The 18121-nt window shown below is 39.0% G+C and overlaps 1 protein-coding gene across 2 annotated transcripts; it reads left to right on the forward strand.

The window, feature by feature from the left end:
• The first annotated feature begins 9700 nt into the window (after positions 1-9700).
• On the forward strand, positions 9701-15733 carry LOC111567279 (complement C1q subcomponent subunit C-like). Of its 2 annotated transcripts, none has more exons than XM_023268275.3 (7): positions 9701-9830; positions 10944-11120; positions 11441-11617; positions 13654-13730; positions 14069-14194; positions 14382-14462; positions 15330-15733. In XM_023268275.3, the coding sequence occupies exons 2-7, from the start codon at positions 10955-10957 to the stop codon at positions 15480-15482; spliced, it is 780 nt and encodes a 259-aa protein (XP_023124043.2). In that variant the 5' UTR covers positions 9701-9830; positions 10944-10954; the 3' UTR covers positions 15483-15733. The 2 variants fall into 2 exon arrangements, with proteins under 2 accessions (XP_023124043.2, XP_023124044.2); XM_023268276.3 differs by having other exon boundaries at positions 9801-9830; positions 10926-11120.
• Positions 15734-18121: the final 2388 nt, after the last annotated feature.

Here is an 18121-nt window from a genome sequence, read left to right on the forward strand (position 1 = left end):
TAGACAACATGAACCCGCAACGCACAGACACTGAGGAAATGGTTTTCAAATACAGTAGACAACATGAACCCGCAACGCACAGACACTGAGGAAATGGTTTTCAAATACAAAACACACAAATACCCAAATAAGTTCACAACGATCTGTACTAGTTAATGAAATAAACCTGACTTGCAAAAATCGGGTCATACAGAATGTAATCACACAGGAGATGATAAAGAAAGTCAGCTGTTGACTTATGTGAAAAGATGTGTAGAAGAAAGAAATCAATCAATATTCCTTATCCAGAGTTGTTGTAGTGGGATGCTCTGGTACACTGTAAAACAATGGTTTAGAAATTACTTACATTTTCCAATTATTATTATATATAGTTTTTTTCCTTTCAAATATTGTAAATATCTGTAAAATAATTCAGTACAATAACACAGTGTAATTTTACAGCTATATGTTGTAAAAGAACAAATTACTCTGTAAAAAATACAATTTTTGATGTGGATGTTATTTACAGTTTGGGCTTTTTTTCTAATGATTAACATGTACAATGTGTTAATACTTTTTTCTTATAAAAATAAACTGTAAATTGTTCAAAAGTTATACAGTTAATCACTTAGAAAATACTCTATTTTGTATATTTACAATATAGATTGGATGTAACACTTGATCAAAAGGTGGAAAAGACAACAGTGACAGTAGGGAGGTGAATGTAGCTGCCAAACAATAACAACAGGTAGGAAGATCAAGGAGTCTGTGAGACAACAAAAGGGTGATGAGATCCGAAGAGACAAACACCTGAGGGGAAGGAGACTGTCTGCAGACATTACTCAATTAATGTGTGATTGACAGGTGGATTAGCAGCAACAAATGTCTCTTTTTAATCAATATAAATGCTTTGCTTAAATTTGTATTGTTCTTCTTTCTTATTGGAGATGCTATGATGCACAGTGGAAAGTTGAAAGAATTGTGGTTAAACTTTTCAACATTGAATCATGGTCAATTCAATTTGACACGAGTTTACAAACAACATGAAGTATTACATTAAAATATATGTTAGTATAACATTTCTGTATGGATTACCCAGCCACCTCATTGACTAAGGAATAAAAGAGTACAGTGCTTATAAAATGCATGCACCTTTGAAGTTTACCTTTGATGATTTTTGAACCTTTTATTGTTTTTCTACACTGAATCATATTCAATAAAATGTTGCTTTTTTGGCAAAAATGTACCAAAATGATTCTTTGATGTCAAAGTGAAAATTGATTGATAGTAATGTCAATTAATTAAAAATACAAAATTTCAAATAAGTGATTGTATGAGTATTCACCTCCTTCAAAGTGATTTACCCATATCAACATGGGTGGATCTAATTGGTGCTTGAAGTCACTCTGTTAGTGAAATGGAGATCATCTGAGTGTGTCTCAGTGATTACAGTATAAAGTCACCTGTATCTGGAAGGTCAAGTCACTGGTGGATCAGTACTCCTGGTTCCAACTACACCATGAAGACAAGAAACACCAGAAGTGTTTCTTGTCTTCATGGTGTAAAAGGTTATTGAAAAGCATAATTCCAGGGATAAAGTCAGTGAATTTCCAATGGAGTCCAATTAAATCCGTCACTAAGAAATGGAAGGAATATGAGTTGTGTAAATCTGCCCAGAGTAGGTCATCCTCAAAGACTGACTGAAGGAAGAGACTAGTGAAGGATGCCACCAAGACACTGCTGAAGAAATTTCCCTCTTAGTCCTTTGAAGTTTGCTGTAGTGGGGTGTTTAGTATATTTCAATATACGGTGGGTTTACCGACACAAAGTATGAGTCTGCAAAGGTAAGCCGACCCAGAACATTTGCAGAGTGGACTTTTTATAGGGATGGTCAGAGAGTGGGTCAGAGGGTAGGCTGTATGTAAATACCAAAGTGAACAGTGGTTAATTTGCATATAGTTGCTAATCAATGACAGTAAGACAACAAAGAACAAAAAAATGATTGAATCAAGAGGTTTGGTAGACAACAAAAGGTAAGAGACGAGGGGTCTGGCAAACAGTTGCAAATCTTTAGGTGCTGAGATGGGCGAGATTCCTCTGACATTATTTTGTAGGAAGTTGTTTTCATTTTGACGTGAAAGAATCTAGTTAATGTAAATTTTGTTTCAAAAAAGTAAAAATAAATTGCCCATGATTGAACGGTGAAAAGCAATAAAAGGGGGGGGGGGGGAGAGGGGTGAATACTTTTCATCAGCACTGTACAAGTGGACCATTTTCTTCTCAAAATGTGTCATTGTAGTTCAGTGAATATATAAAGCAGAATGGACAAGAAAATAGAAAGACTATTTTTCTACTTGGTCCGAAAGGTACGGAGAAAGTGAAATGATAAATCAAGACAGTAAGCTGATCTGCTGATAGCAAAGACAACATGGAAGACAACAGAAAAAACTGAGAGTGCAGTCATGGAAAAATGATTAGACCACCCTTGTTTTCTTCAGTTTCTTGTTCATTGTAATGTCTGGTCTAACTAAAGGTCATTTGGACAAATGCAATAATAACAACAAAAATAACTCAGAGTTTAATTTAAGAGCTGATATCTAGCCATTTTCCATGGTTTTCTTGATAATAACCCAAATCACTCAAGTTCTTATATCAATAGCTATGGCATTGTACTGTCAAAAACGGTGCTTTTGGGCTTTTGGGATTCCATGCTTTCTTTTCTGTCTGTTTTAGTCACATGATCCACACAGTAGTTAGTACTGATTCATAGCCATTGTTTCTGATGACTGCAGTCATGCTGCTCTCCACCAGCTTCTGACATTGTTCTGCTGTCACAGCAGCGCATTCCTGTTGCACAAATTCTAACACATTTGCTTTTTTTTTGGGCTTGTGGTTCTCTATTTTGCGTCTGATGATTTTCCACAGGTTTTCAATTGAATTTAGATCTGGTGATTGAGCAGCCAAGGCATGGTTCCAATCTTCTGGTTCTCCATCCAGGCTTTAACTGACCTTGTCATGTGGCAATGGGCATTGTCTTGTTGGAAAATCCAGTCATTGAAGGCAGGAAAGAGTTTTTCAGCTGATGGAAGATGACTGTTTTCAAGAGTAGCCCTGGTTCATTCACCCTTCACACAATTGAATTTGCCCTGTTCCACCCAGACTGAAACAACTCCAGATCATCACTGATCCACCGCCCTCTTTTACTGCAGGGGCAAGACTGTTTGCTTTGTAGGCTTCTCCAGGCTTCCTCCTAACCAGTAAGTTGGCTGGAGTGAGCATCAACTGAAAATTGGATTCATCACTAAAGAGAACCTCAGCCCAGTCATCAACAGTCCAATCCTTGTGATCCCCAGCAAAGAGTAACCAGGCTTTACTCTGCCTTCTGTTGATGAAGGGCTTCTTCCGTGTCCTGTGTGACTTCAGACCAGCATTAAGAAGTGGGTTTCCAACGGTCCTTGCTGAACAAGTCACATTTCTCCACAGTGTCCACTCATTTTTAAGGTCCCTGGAGGTCTGACGATGATTCCTGACAGAGAAACGGATGAGTGCATGGTCATCCTGTTTGGTAGAAAGACGTTTCCTGCCGCAACCAGCTAGCGATTTGGTAGTACCATGTTCAGCTTGTGTTTTGTTGGTGTACTAAATGGCTGTCTTGTCTTCAGTTTCAGTTGACAACTTCTGAGTTGTGCTACGGCTTGAATGTAAGCAGGAAACCACTCTAGGCCTTTGCATGCGCAGTGATGCTGATGAAATAAAATGGCTTCTTATACCCTGGGACTACAATTATGCTTAAGCATGTCAAATAGGACATAAAGTATTATGGAATTAGCTGCATTTTTTGTCATGTTCATTGTATTCCTCAGGCAATATACCTTTAATGATACCAGGCATTAAAATGAACAAGAAGTTGAAGAAAACAAGGGTGGACTATTATTTTTTTCCATGACTGTAGATAATTTGATTTCTGCTTTCATTTGAAACAAATCTGTGCCACGAATGAGGAAATGGTTCCTGGAGGTGCCCAGGTCAGCAGGAGGTCTGGGTCTACACCGTTTTGTTTACTCCTACTGGGGCGCAAACATAAGTTAACATACTAGATTTCCACATGGGAAAATAACCAGGGCCTTGTCTGGGTAAATATGGAATTGAATAGCAACCCGGCATCTTTTCCTATTTCACTATTGAGCTCTTGAATTCCTGTAGGGATGCATCCTCAAATCCTCAACCCAGTAGTTAAGCACTCTTTAAAGATTTGGTTCCAGTTTAGGAAACACTTTTATATTAACCAGTTGAGCTTGTTTTCTCTCCAGGTGAATAATCACCTCTTTCCACCATCTTAAACTGATTCAGCCTTCAAAATGTGGCACAAAAAGGATTGGTATTTTTTAAAGACCTTTTTATAAAAGGAACATTCACTCCATTCGGAACATTACAAAAAAACTATAATATTCCAAAAACTATTTTTTAAGGCTCCTACAAATTAGAAGTTTTGCTAGTAAGTACTGTAGACCCCAAATGGCTCCCATAAAAAACGCTGTTGATGACATCCTGGCCTTAAACCCTTATATAAAAGGTAACATCTCTAAGATGTACATCATGACACAAAACATCAACCCATTCTCATGGAAGAAAATGAAATCAGCATGGGAGCAGGACCTAAATATGGAACTCTCTGACGAGTCGTGGCAACTCTGTCTAGAAAATATCCACACTTCCTCCATCTGCTACATAAGCTGCTGTAACAATGTGAATTTCCCCTGGTGTGGGGAGAAATAAAGGATTTATCTTATCTGTATTAGACAACACCTGATCCAATTTAAGGTATTGCATTGTTTACATTACTCAAATGGCAAGCTTGCAAAAATATATGCTAATGTCAGTCCAAACTGCATAAGATGTCATCAGTCAAGCTACTCCAGGTCACATGTTTTGGAATTGCCGGTCTTTGAATAGTTTCTGGAAGAACATCTCTGAGGTGCTTTCAGGTAAATGTAGGGTAAATGTTTGCTCAAACTGTGTTAAGGTTTCTTTATGCAGAATTATTACATAGTCTAGCTGATATTTAGGCAGCAAAGTATTTAAATAGACAAATATAATAATGCAGCATATGAAGCACCGCTTGTTGCGCTGTCAAGAAGAGCTTCAAGAATTGTAAGGGGAATTATTTAGTTTAACAGGTTATGTATAAAATTTCGGTAGCTGGAATCTATACAAGTTAGGGACCAACATGTGAACAACAAAACAATCGAGGCACTGAACTTATATTTATGTACTTTTATTAAACTATACAATAATGACAACTAACTATGACACAACAATAAGACACATTAAGATAAACAACAACACAAAACAAACAAGGTGGTGAAGCATGAATGGAAGGGAAGTAAGAGAACACAATATCTTAATGTAACATTGGGGTTAATATTGCATTTGAAATGTGGTGTTCTGAGGGAAATGGAGAAAGAGACCACACCTAAAAGCAGCTGCTAACCTGATGGTAATACCAATTTATGGCAATAACTAGCAAGATGTATCTTAGTGGTAAAAGAGAATTTGGGAAAGTTGCACCAAGTTGCAGTGACTGAAAGTTACTTGCATGCCGTAACGATGATGATGATGATGATGATGATGCCTCGATGGACGGTCTGGTCAGCCTGTTGATGTGGGTCAAAACAGCGGTGGACAGAGTAGAGCCTCAGAGTCTCAGAGAACTCTATGATAAATGATTGTTCTCAGATAGGTGGGCTCAGGGGTAAAAAAGGACTCTTAGAAAGGAGGACGAAATGCTGCTTTCAGGCATGATCTTTTAAGAAGGACTTGTGCAAATCATTAACTCAGTAGAGGTCTGGTACATCCTCCGTCAAGGAGGGCTGATGTCCAGATGCTCCTGACAGAGTTACATTTTCAGGTAACTTTGAACTGTTTATGGTTTCTACTCAGTCCAATATTGTTCTATATTTGTACTCCTGGTAGCTATATACATATACGACATGAAACATTTACTGTAGTGTGTCAAATGAACTTAAACATAAAACAATAGATTTAAACAGAGATCATGGTGCTCATTTCGTTGCCACGGCTGTGGTGTCATCCGGAAATAGTGAAACTCTCTTACCTCTGTACAAAAGGGGCAATGCCTCTCCGGACCTCTTCAGTATGTTGTTGTGAATGTGGAAGAAGTGCACCCTGATGACAAATGGTTCTCCATCTTGGGACCTACTACGTAAGGTGTGATGGGCTTGGTCTAGTAGCGGGATCTCATCCTGACCCAGTAGATCTTGGAGCAACTTGGCCACAAACTCCGTTGGCCGTGGACCCTCCACTCCATACAGTATGCCCAGAGGCGAATATTGTTCCTCCACATTCTGCTCTTCAGGTCTTCACATTTATTGTCCAGTTAAGTCACTCTGCTTGACAGTGAGCCGACACTAGTTTCTAGCTTGTACTTGAGTACTGTGATCTGTAACGCTGCGTTCCAGTTCCGATATAGTAGCTCTATGTGAGTTAAGTTTGTTCTTTATCCCCTCAATAGACTCTTTAAACTCGCCTTTAACCAAGGATATCCCTGACCTGAGATTGTTGGAGAGAGAGTGAGTTCTACTGAAAATATCCCTTTTGAGGGAACCTATCACAGAATGCAACATCTCCACTGTCAGCATCTTCAGAATTGTAGCATCTGGTGGTGTAGGTGAATCAGGAGAGGTTGTCATCTTGCCTCAGCTTTGTTTCGCTCCTCAGAAGTGCAACCAGGTCGAAATAAATGAGATTTTTCATGGATAAAATATAAAAATTGATCACAGTCTCAGGAGTGGTAGAGAGAGACATCTTACATTATTGACTGTTCAATTGCTCCCCCCCCCAAGTCCCTCAGTTTGGATAAACTTAATTCAGTTTCATATTTATATGTACAATTTAGGCAAGTTGGTCCAATGAATTAGTTGTTTTAGTGTCTTTGGCACCTCTGGATATCTTGCTCTTCATCATCTCTAACTGAGGTAATTACAGATCCCTTCTTCTGGACAGAATCAGCTACCACACCAACAAACAAGGCTGCGCTTTCTCCAACCCCAACATCCCAGCTGTGAGTCTTTAAATTTAAGGCCTCCCAGCCCTGTGAGAGTTGAAAGTCGGTTCTTGTGGGGCGCCGAATGTAGAAATTCAGTCACTGTTAAATAGGCGACATTTTGTGAATATACAGACAAACAATCACACCTAATAATCAGTTAACCTCAGCATATTTTTGAACTGTGGGAGGAAGCCAGAGTACGTGGAGAAAACCCACGCATGCACAGGGAGAACATGCAAACTCCATGCAGAAAGATCTCAGGCAGGATGGGACACGAACCAGGGATCTTCCACCTGCAAGATGAAAGTGCTAACCACCATGCAACTGTGCGGAACCTGCATTTCAAAAATTGAGAATAAGCTTCCAGTCACAAAGGAAACATCTTTAATCCAGCAGTTAAATTTGTGACATCAAAAAATTATTATGTATGAGGGAGGCTGCAGAGGGATAATTTAAAGAATTTGTGAATTTTTATGTGGAAAAATATAAAGTATTTATTTAAAGTGGCCTTCAAAACTGACAACAGTAGTAGCTAACAGTAGATGGAAACTGATACTTGACTTTGTCCTCTTAAGCTCTGGCAGACTATAATATTATTTGAAGTTGAACAAGTTAGGTTGTAACTGTATTCAGACTCCACATATTATACACTGAAAGAAACATATTCATATAACATTTCTGATGTAAAGATTTCTGAAATTATACGAGATATCTCTCAAATCTTTGTACAGTTACAGAATTACATCTGTTTCTATGGATTGTCATGAATTGAATTTAATTTGAAAAAAATAACAGCCTTAAACTTGAATTTTTAAAAATTAAATAAAAGATTTTTTGTGAAATTGCAATACATTTGCAAGTGCATTTTAGCAGTTACCATTTTTGTGTCAAAACATCCAATTTAGTTTTTTTTTTTTTTAATTACAAGTATCCACAGCTACTGGTTTTTAATGTTATTTTACCATAGATGTGTAAATTCACAATCCATTTCATTAATATTTTTATGTTTTTCAAAAATACAGATAAAATCTGTGAAACAATATTAAAAATGTTAGATTTTTCTTCCATTGTACTGAAACAAAACAGAAGTACCATGCAGTGAATCCCATGTAATTAATAGTTAAAAACAGACATGTTACAGTCCTCATTAAGCCTGAATGCAGGCTTGCAAATGAAATGGTACCTGCAGATGTGCTGCTTGTAGATATTAAAGAAAATATCAGTGTATTTTATAACACAGTACAGTATACTGTACTGTATGTGTGTCTGCTGTTGTTGCAGCAAGTGAACACATGAGGACGCTCCAAACTCTTGATTTACAGTCCTTAGTGCTGAAAACTCAGGTCTCACTGACACTTGGATCATAATGTTTTAATTTGCACTCATGTTACTATTGCAGGCAGTTGTCAGTTTAGCTTCATACATGTCTGTCGGTATATGACAATGTGTTTTCTTGTTTTCCATCTTTCTATGCTCATTTTTAAAATTATTTCCATCTTTTCCTTTTTTAAAATTTTATCTAAGAATAGCAGAAAAATGTCATTTTGCTGCTTATAGTGTTACCCATCACTCATTTTTAGAGAGTTTTTAATTTGTAGATGTGCATTCAAATGAAGAATTTGAATGTGTCACAATCAGATGTTCGAGTTGTTTGTATGTCTTGCTCCAGAAAGGCAATGAAGTTCATATTTTAGAGTTTAAAGGCCACATTCTAACAGTGTTTTCATGCTGTCCCTGACTGCTCGGAGGTGAGGTTGCTTTGCTGAAAGATCCTGGCGCTAAAATAAATGTGTAGGGGGTTAAATGAATAAAGAAACACCTGTAATGCTTCAGTCAAACAGCATAGATAATCAAAACTATTAAGTGGCTGACCAAGTCACAGAAAACAGAAAAATTCAACATTTACAAGGACATTTCACAGGAAAACAAAACAAACAAAATTCCACCATAAACAAAGGACTCAAACTCAATTAAAGGATAGTTTTGATAAAAGAGGTTCTTACTCTCCTGCTTCACAAACCTCAAACTCTGAGTCACAGTTTCCTCTGGATGACTTTTCAGCTTTAAAATAATCAGGTTTTGTTAGTGTGAAACAGTCTAACCTGCACTAGACTCATCAAAGGAGATCCTGAGATAATTTTCAAAAATGAAATAACATTTAAAAACAATTAGAAATTTTTGTTACAATTAGTTAGAAAACTTTTTTTTTTAAATTAACCGTTGTTTGTTAACATAAAGATGCACCACCTCATTGTGTGCTGCTGCTACATGCTGCATGTTTACTCAGTACTACAGTTTTATTTTGTTCTCATGTATTCGGTTGCTAGTCTATTTTAAATGACTATCAAACGATATTGTGGTTGCTGGGCTGTTGTGTTCTTCTGGGCTACAAAGTTTGGCAGTGCCTGATCTGGACTGCTGGAACTGTACAGACTGTTGTGGAACATCTTTGTAAAGCTTACTTCACAACTTCAACTAGCAGCTTTTTGGTTCATCAGTCTTACAGTAAGATCATGACTTTCATTTCCTTGATTATATTCTGAATGTGTGTGTGTGTGTGTGTGTGTGTGCGTGCATGTGTGTGTGTGTGTGTGTGTGTGCGTGCATGTGTGTGTGTGTGTGTGTGTGTGTGTGTGTGTGTGTGTGTGCGTGCGTGCGTGCGTGTGTGTCTGTGTGTGTCTGAATAAGTCAATGAGTCTTTCTTCAGTGTCATAAGAAATCTGTTCACCAAAACAAGGAAATCTCATCCTTTCATTGCAGCTTCAGACCTCAGATATCTCCACTGGTGAGTAAAATGTTGTCTCCCAATATTCAGATACTACTGACAGAAAAAACATGTTGTTGCAGTCGACAAATATTGAACCCAATAACTGAAACAGACATCATTTAAAGATACTGTTCAGTTAAGCATTATTTCTCTGCAGCAAGGTTCAGGTCTGTCTAGGTTGATTATAAAAGAAGTGAACTAAAATAAATAGCAGTCTGAAAGGACCAGTATCAATACTGAAATGAAACAATTGAGTTTGTACTTACCAATGTCATTGCATATTTAGATTCAGTTCAGTTAGATTAGATTTTAGCCTATAGCTTCATGTCTGGCAACTTTGTTTTCAAGCTTTACAACTTTACACAAGCTGCATACAACACAAACCTATATTTTGTATTTTGTATTGTTTTAGATAGTTTTCATGTGTTCTTGAAGTTTATGTGTATTTAGAGTGTTTTAATGTTTGTGAAGCATCCTGCCTCAGTTTATGCCTTTAGATATGAATAAAGCATTTTAATTGTAATCATTCAATTGAATGTATTTAGATGGATTTTCCTCCATTTAGACAGCCATTAATTTAGGTAAATATGCAGTGAATGTTTACTTACATTCATCTGTGTTTTGTTTGCTCTGCTGGTTGCGTTTACACAAAATAACAAATTATAATCTTTGACTTTTCATCTTTTACTCACTCTTTGAAGTTTCTGAAATTTCACAGGGAGAGTTATTGAATGATTCCTCTTTATTAGGTTTTAATCAGACAGGACTTTTGACATTTGAAGTCAAAGTTTTTGCCCTGACACCAAAAGTAACGTGACTCAACTGAACTTTTAACGTATTTTCTGTAAATTCCATCACCCAGCATGAACATTTAAATTGTTTCAGAGCCTTCTTCTCACTGTGGATCATTGCTGTTGGCCAGAAAGTATTTAAATACCATTTTAAAATACTGGAATTGATGTAGAAAAATGAGATGTAATTTGTAAAATGATTGCTAAAATTTCCTGGACAAAATACAGTAGACATGACATCAATGCCAAGAAAAAAAACGCTTTCAAGGTGCTACATACATTTTGACTTCCATCATCATTGCCACCATTTTTCTCTAAATAGCTTAACTGTTGACTCCAGGGCTTTAGACCATGGGAGGCTATTATTATTGGATGGCAGTGCTGGTGGGCGTGGCTTTGCTGCTGTTGACAGACCAATGTGATGCGAGCTGTAAAGGAACTGACGGTCGTGCAGGAGAGGCTGGAGCCCCAGGGAGAGATGGATGGCTTGGAGTGAAGGGAGAGAAAGGAGAGCCAGGTAAAAATGTCATCATGGGACCTGGACTTTGTTTAATATAATCCCAGACAGCTTCACTGTGCCTGCTACATACTTAATGGCAGACACAAACAGGAAAGATTAGTTTGTTTATTTTACCTTTCTGAGAGTTTTGGCAGTTGGCAAACAAAATCACATTTTGTTGAATAATTTTTTGCAACATTTTTAAAGTTTACATAAAATTCTCTTGACTGCTCTTTGGAAACACAAGCAATATGTGAATGTCTTCATATTTTTCTCCAGGTCCAAGTGTCCAAAAAAAGATCAATTACTGGTTTAATCGTTCATCTGTTTGTCTCCAGCTGTGATGGTGGACGGTCCGGTGGACACAAGTGTTCTACTGAGGCTGAAGGGGGACGCTGGGAGTCGGGGCACGCCAGGGCTCATGGGTCCTAAAGGTTACCGTGGAGGTTTGGGAGCAGCAGGGGTTCCTGGTAATCCTGGTCATCCTGGCCCAGCAGGGAAAAATATCGGACAGGGTAAGAACACAGGCTCTGAGTCTATATGCCAACATATTTAAATACAAACACATGCTCAAGTCATATACCGCACACACTTAATTCCACATTAATCTAATTCTGAAGCTATCTATCTATCTATCTATCTATCTATCTATCTATCTATCTATCTATCTATCTATCTATCTATCTATCTATCTATCTATCTATCTATCTATCTATCTATCTATCATCTATCTATCTATCTATCTATCTATCTATCTATCTATCTATCTATCTATCTATCTATCTATCTATCTATCGGGGGGAATTAGCTATAGAGACCAAAACTGTCTTTGCACCAGGCTGTAAACATGTTCATTTCTGCTGTAAAGTTGAGCATTTTTAACATTAGAGTCTATGGAGTTTGACCCACTTTCGGAGTGACCCTGAAGTGGACATTTGAGGAATTGAAGCTTTTGACTCTTTAGAATTGGTGTTATGTTTTTCATCAGGAGGTAGCTGCTTGGTTAACACACTGACCACACCCTGGTTGCATCCACATTAAATTCAAAAGTTCTCATTTAAAATGGCAGTAAAATGATTTCTGTTGAGTTTAAAGTTTTAGTACCGTTTAAGCCTTAATCTCCTGGGATACACATGACACATGACTATTCACATACGCTGGGCATGCTGGTGTAAATATGCAGCAGTGGTTTAGTTGTGCAGTTACAGAAACAAGTATCAGGAAAGAACAGCAATGGCATAAAGTACAGCTCGAGATTTTAACTCAGTCAAAGGTTTGGACACACCTTCTGATTCATCCATCCATCCATTATCTATACACCGCTTAATCCTCACTAGGGTCGCGGGGGTGCTGGAGCCTATCCCAGCTGACTCAGGTGAAGGCAGGGGACACCCTAGACAGGTCACCAGTCTGTCACAGGGCTACATACAGAGACAAACAATCACTCTCACATTCACACCTATGGGCAATTTAGAATGATCAATTAACCTCAGCATATTTTTGGACTGTGGGAGGAAGCCGGAGTACCCGGAGAGAACCCACGCATACACAGGGAGAACATGCAAACTCCATGCAGAAAGATCCCGGGAAAGCCGGGACGCGAACCAGGGACCTTCTTGCTGCAAGGCAGAAGTGCTAACCACTACGCCACTGTGCAGCCCCCCTTCTGATTCAATGCTTTTTATTTATTTGTATTATTTTCTACATTGTAGATTAATACTGAAGATTAACACTTTTTTGTTAACAACATAATTCCATATGTATTCTTTTATAGTTTTGATGTCTTCAGTATGAATCTATATTGTACAAAATAATTAAATAAAAACCATTAAATGAGAAGTTCTGTCCAAACTTATGACTGGTAGTGTAAATGCACAATGGTTTCAGAAATTCATTATCCACATTGAATTAACCTCAAGTAATCCATCCATCATCTGTACACAGCTTAATCCTCATTAGGGTTGCGGTTGGCAGGAGTCTATCCCAGCTGACTTGGGGTGAAGGCAGGTCACCAGTCTGTCACAGGGCTACATATACAGACAATCACACCGACATTCACACCTACGGGCAATTTAGAGTAATCACTTAACCTCAGCATATTTTTGGACTGTGGGAGGAAGCTGGAGTACCTGGAGAAAACCCATGCATGCACAAGGAGAACATGCAAACTCCATGCAGAAAGATCCTGGGAAAGCCGGGACGCGAACCAGGGATCTTCTAGCTGCAAGGTGAAAGTGCTAACCACTACGCCACTGTGCAGCCCACAGATTTATTTTCTTCATAATAAAGGTCACAGGATAGCAGCATGATTCATTGGGGAACAACACAAGTGTACTTCCAGACTCCAACACAACCCCAGAGCATAACTGCAAAAGAGCAGAACACAAGTGTCCATTACAGAAGTCTTAAAATGCTGGATTAGCAACAGATGCAAGGCGGAGCAGATGCAATGCTTTTTAAAATGAAAATGTATCGATGTAGATGACAGAGACTTCTTCAATTAATTTCACTGAGCAAACAGATGTTTATTCCTGGTCCCGTCTGCTCCTAGGACCACGCTCCTTTCAGCAGGGTGCCCAGTCAGCCTTCTCAGTGATCAGGACTGCGAGGGATTATCCTCCCTACCAGGTCAGTCTGAAGTCCATCACACCTCCCTCCGCTCTTTCATTTTCTACATGCCTTAGTCTGCAATACTTGCACAAATAAAGCTCAGAAATGCCTTTTGCACAGCTGTAATGCCATCAGTTATAAAAAAGACAAAACTAAAGCTTGAATTTCTGTGATTATTCATTTTACAAAAACACAGTGTACAACAAAATTACAAAGCAATCCTGTCAGTGCATTCACAAAATCAGACATTGGTTTTAAAAGTACAGTAAGAAATGTTCAAATATAATTAGTTTGTGTGTGTGTGTGTGTGCGTGTGCGTGTGCGTGTGCGTGTGTGTGTGCGTGTGTGTTTGGCAGGTATTAACCTTCCAGCAAACTGTGGTCAACACACCTTCAGCCTTGCCACACTTTGACCCAAACACAGGCTACTTCACCTGCAGTATACCTGGTGTTTATTACTTCACCTTCCACTCTGTTGCCAAGGTAACATACTGCTGGCTGCTGATGTGCTTCTTTATACAATATGAAAATTACTGCTGACCATACTGTAAAATATATCACACGTTTTGCATTGATTGCAGTAGAAATCAACCTGTAGAGTTTTGTCTGACCAGCCTGAACCTTCAGCTCCATTATCACACTGTATTCTGGTTGTGTTGTGTGTTTGCAGGTCAGCATGTGTCTGCGTATAGCCAGTGATGCTCTGAATGAAAAGCTGGGATTCTGTGATTACAACAGGAACTATGATCAGGTCAGTGTCACCACAGACATGTCAGGTGGGAACAGTTCAATTTTTAGACCACTTTTCCTCAGTGATATGGAGATAAATCTTTTTCTCCTAAGAACTGTAACATTGTTTACTGTTACTGAATGTAAGGAGCCTCTTAATAATGGCAATACAGCATCTCAATTGCTTCTGAATGAGATATTTTGAGGAGGGAGGAAACTTTTACTTATCAGAAATTGCAGTGATTCCACAGATGCTACAGATCAGGGAATTAGATTTTACGTCTTTTCATCTAATTTAACACTAGGACAGCTTGCAGTTCAATTGAAAAGTCACAGAATTCTTGTCATGCAGCTCTTAGTTTCAGCTGGGTCACTAATTCCTCAAGAGTTGGCCAAGAAGCAGAAGTTTTTTGGGTTTTTTTTGTTCTTTGCAGAATCTTATTAATGCGGACAATTAGCTTTTGGCAAATTTCAACATGAGACTAGTAGAATAAAACTATTTTGATAAAATATCATGACCTTAAGCTTAGATTTGGTTCAATAGTTCAGTGTCTAAAATCCAACAATTCTTTCTGGTTTTATAATTTCTGACTGATATATGATGGAATTTTTCACTATTTGTTTGTTACAATTTGCCTTTCATACCAGTCAGCAGGTTCTGAGGTTCAGAGGGTTACTAGCAAAATAAAGTGTCCCAGTTGAAAATGTATTATTTTGAATGACTAGGATAGCTGATAGCTGAGGGATGCCTTTGTTTTAAATGGTTAATGCTTTTTTGATGCAAAGTAAACCATAAAGTTCAGGCATCCTTCCCACATTTTACCTACTTTGCACTCACATTAATTATTCTTTGTGCTTTGTGTATTGACAGCTGCAGTTTGTGTTTCAGGTGCTGTCAGGTGGTGTCGTCTTGAAGCTGACAGCGAGACAGAAAGTCTGGCTGGAGTCCTTCAAAGACCAGCAGACAGATACAGATGCACGAGACACCCGAGAAAAACAGATCATCTTCAACGGCTTCCTGCTCTTCACAGATCCACAATAAAGTTCAGCTATTCACACAGTCAGCACAGAAAACATGAGACTGCACCACTTTGTCAAGTTAGCTGTAACACTGTGCTGCTTTGCGTGTTGGTTGCAGGTAATTTTGGATTTGCTCATCTGGTTTGATTCCTTTATGCAGGCTTCTGAACACACACTGAATGCTGACTTTCTGTCCAACAAAATTAAAGTTTATTATTTAGTGTGGCTATGTTTGGTTATATTAAACTTCATAATGTACGCAGTTTCACAAAACACAGTCACTGATTCATTTGTTACCTCAACAGTATCATCTCTTCCTCATATTTTATTGTCATCTCAGTTCACAACTCTGCAGAAACAAAGCTGCATATCGCCAAAAGTTCCACATTTACTGGGTGTCTCATGTTTTTCCCCAAAACTGTACAAAATGTCCACATCTAAAATCTGTAGTTCTTTCAAAATTTGAACTGTAGAATTATTGTTTTGCTATGTTTAAATCTGCTAAAAATATATCACACAGTTACAATTATTGTCACAGTTTTTCCACTGTGGCCACGTTTTCAGTATTTTTTACTGGAGCAGCACTGGTCATGCAACCAGTGGCCTCATCTGTGTCATATTATCTGTTTTTATTTGGTTATTGTTGTGTGTGTGTGCGCATGTTTTTTAATCTTGTCAATGTCAGAGCGCCTTGTTCATCCCAGCTGTCAAATTTGTCACTTCATCACAGAGAAAAGTTTCATGTGAGCCCTCTAAAGGTGGAGGGAGGAAGTGAAACATGATTTGCACTTCTTGTTTTTGGTCAACTTTGGCCATTTTAGCACAACCTCAACTGACCTCCTCCTTCTGTGTGTGTGTGTGTGTGTGTGTGTGTGTGTGTGTGTGTGTGTGTGTGTTTGTGTGTATTTCATCTTGGTTAAAATGCTTAGGCCTGCTTTTTGGAACAACACATCCTGCCATGAGTCTCAAATTGAACTCTGGTGGTTGGAATTAAAGGTCCTGGACTTGTGGAGTTTGCACAGCTCTGACGTTAGTAGCAGCTGCAGGACTGAAGAAAACAACCTTTGAAAACTGTTAAAATGTTTTCTGCTTTGTGAGGCAGAAAATTAATTCAGTATATTTGTTTTTAACTTAAAAGATACAGCTGGTGATATTCTGCATTTCTGTTTGTGTCTACAAGTCTACTAAACATGGGCTCAGGCCCTTACCAAAGGGTGGTATTAGATATTGGATTTTTGCAAATATTTTTCAACTCAGTTTTGATGACTACCAACACCAGTACGGTGCTCTTTAGAAAAATTTCCGCTTTATTGCCTTTCAACACTGAATCGTGGTGGACATGGTCGATACACTTAGGCTTTATTTAATCCTTCCAAAGGTTGCAGTTGAGAAGAATTCCCATATTATGATGCTGCCACTACTGTGCAAGTAGTGGCAGCACTATGGCTAGTATTACCAGAAACTACACTGTAAAAAAAATTACAGAGTTTGAAAAAGTTTTTTTTTAACTTTATTTTTGGCAGTGATGCGGCTTTTAGTTTAGATCCACAGATTTGTTAAGGTTTTCCCATTGCAAGATATAGCACTGGCACTGTATGTTATATGACAACAAGCGAACTGTGTCAGCTTCCTGCTGACATCACATGACTGCAATCCTACTACATATCCACTACTGCTGACTTATCGGAAATGATACAAGGAACAATTAATTAAATCATGGGGGTGTTTCCAAGTCCCATCAGTCGCTGCCGCCTGTTACATATTTAGGTCAGGCAATTCGGCATCTGTACATAACATACACATATGGGCCTAACACACTCCTGTGCTCAGGGAATGAACAGTCTTGGCAGAGTACTGCGCTCTCTGAGTGCTTTTCTTGTTGATATATATTGTAAAGCTTTATAAACCCTCCCCACACGCTGCACATCACCACAGGGCAACACTATGCGCAGCAATCAGACATCTATGTGAAGTGGACAAGGCGAGATGCTGAATGCTGCTATACACGGGAGAGGCAGAAGAGACTGATGCTATGGTCGTTGAGCCAATCAGAGTACAGCACTGTATGCTATGCATTTTATTTTCATTTCATATTCTTTTAGTATGTATTGTATATATTTTTCATATTATTTTCAATTTTTAGAGTAGAAAATGCTTATTTTACTGCAAGTAAAGCTGGGAGTGGAGACAGCTGCGAGGATCGTCTCACCTGCTCATAATCACCTCTTTTAATAAAAGCCCAGTTCATCCATCCACTTGCTGCCAGACCATAAACTCGCATTCCCAGTATTCCTGCTTGTCCCCGACCTGTCACCTGCCTATTTCCCTCAAGCCTGCTTTCTCACTGCCCAGTATCGGCAACACACTCACTGACCCGCCCCGACCCTGCCCACGGCCAGCCTTCACTGCCGCTGGTCCCCAGCCTTCACTGCCGCTGGCCCCCAGCCTTCACTGCCGCTGGCCCCCAGCCTTCACTGCCGCTGGCCCCCAGCCTTCACTGCCGCTGCTTCACTGCCACTGGTCCCCAGCCTTCACTGCCGCTGGTCCCCAGCCTTCACTGCCGCTGGCCCCCAGCCTTCACTGCCGCTGGCCCCCAGCCTTCACTGCCGCTGCTTCACTGCCACTGGCCCCCAGCCTTCACTGCCGCTGGCCCCCAGCCTT

Source organism: Amphiprion ocellaris, chromosome 5 (genome assembly GCF_022539595.1).
Source record: "Amphiprion ocellaris isolate individual 3 ecotype Okinawa chromosome 5, ASM2253959v1, whole genome shotgun sequence".
Taxonomy (NCBI): domain Eukaryota; kingdom Metazoa; phylum Chordata; class Actinopteri; family Pomacentridae; genus Amphiprion; species Amphiprion ocellaris.

Excerpts from the sequence above, each read along its gene's own strand:
- LOC111567279 (XM_023268275.3), top strand. The coding sequence starts at position 10,955 with ATGGGAGGCTATTATTATTGGATGGCAGTGCTGGTGGGCGTGGCTTTG. Across the intron at positions 11,618-13,653 it reads AGGGAAAAATATCGGACAGG|GACCACGCTCCTTTCAGCAG; the intron begins GTAAGAACACAG and ends GTCTGCTCCTAG. Across the intron at positions 14,463-15,329 it reads ACAACAGGAACTATGATCAG|GTGCTGTCAGGTGGTGTCGT; the intron begins GTCAGTGTCACC and ends TTTGTGTTTCAG.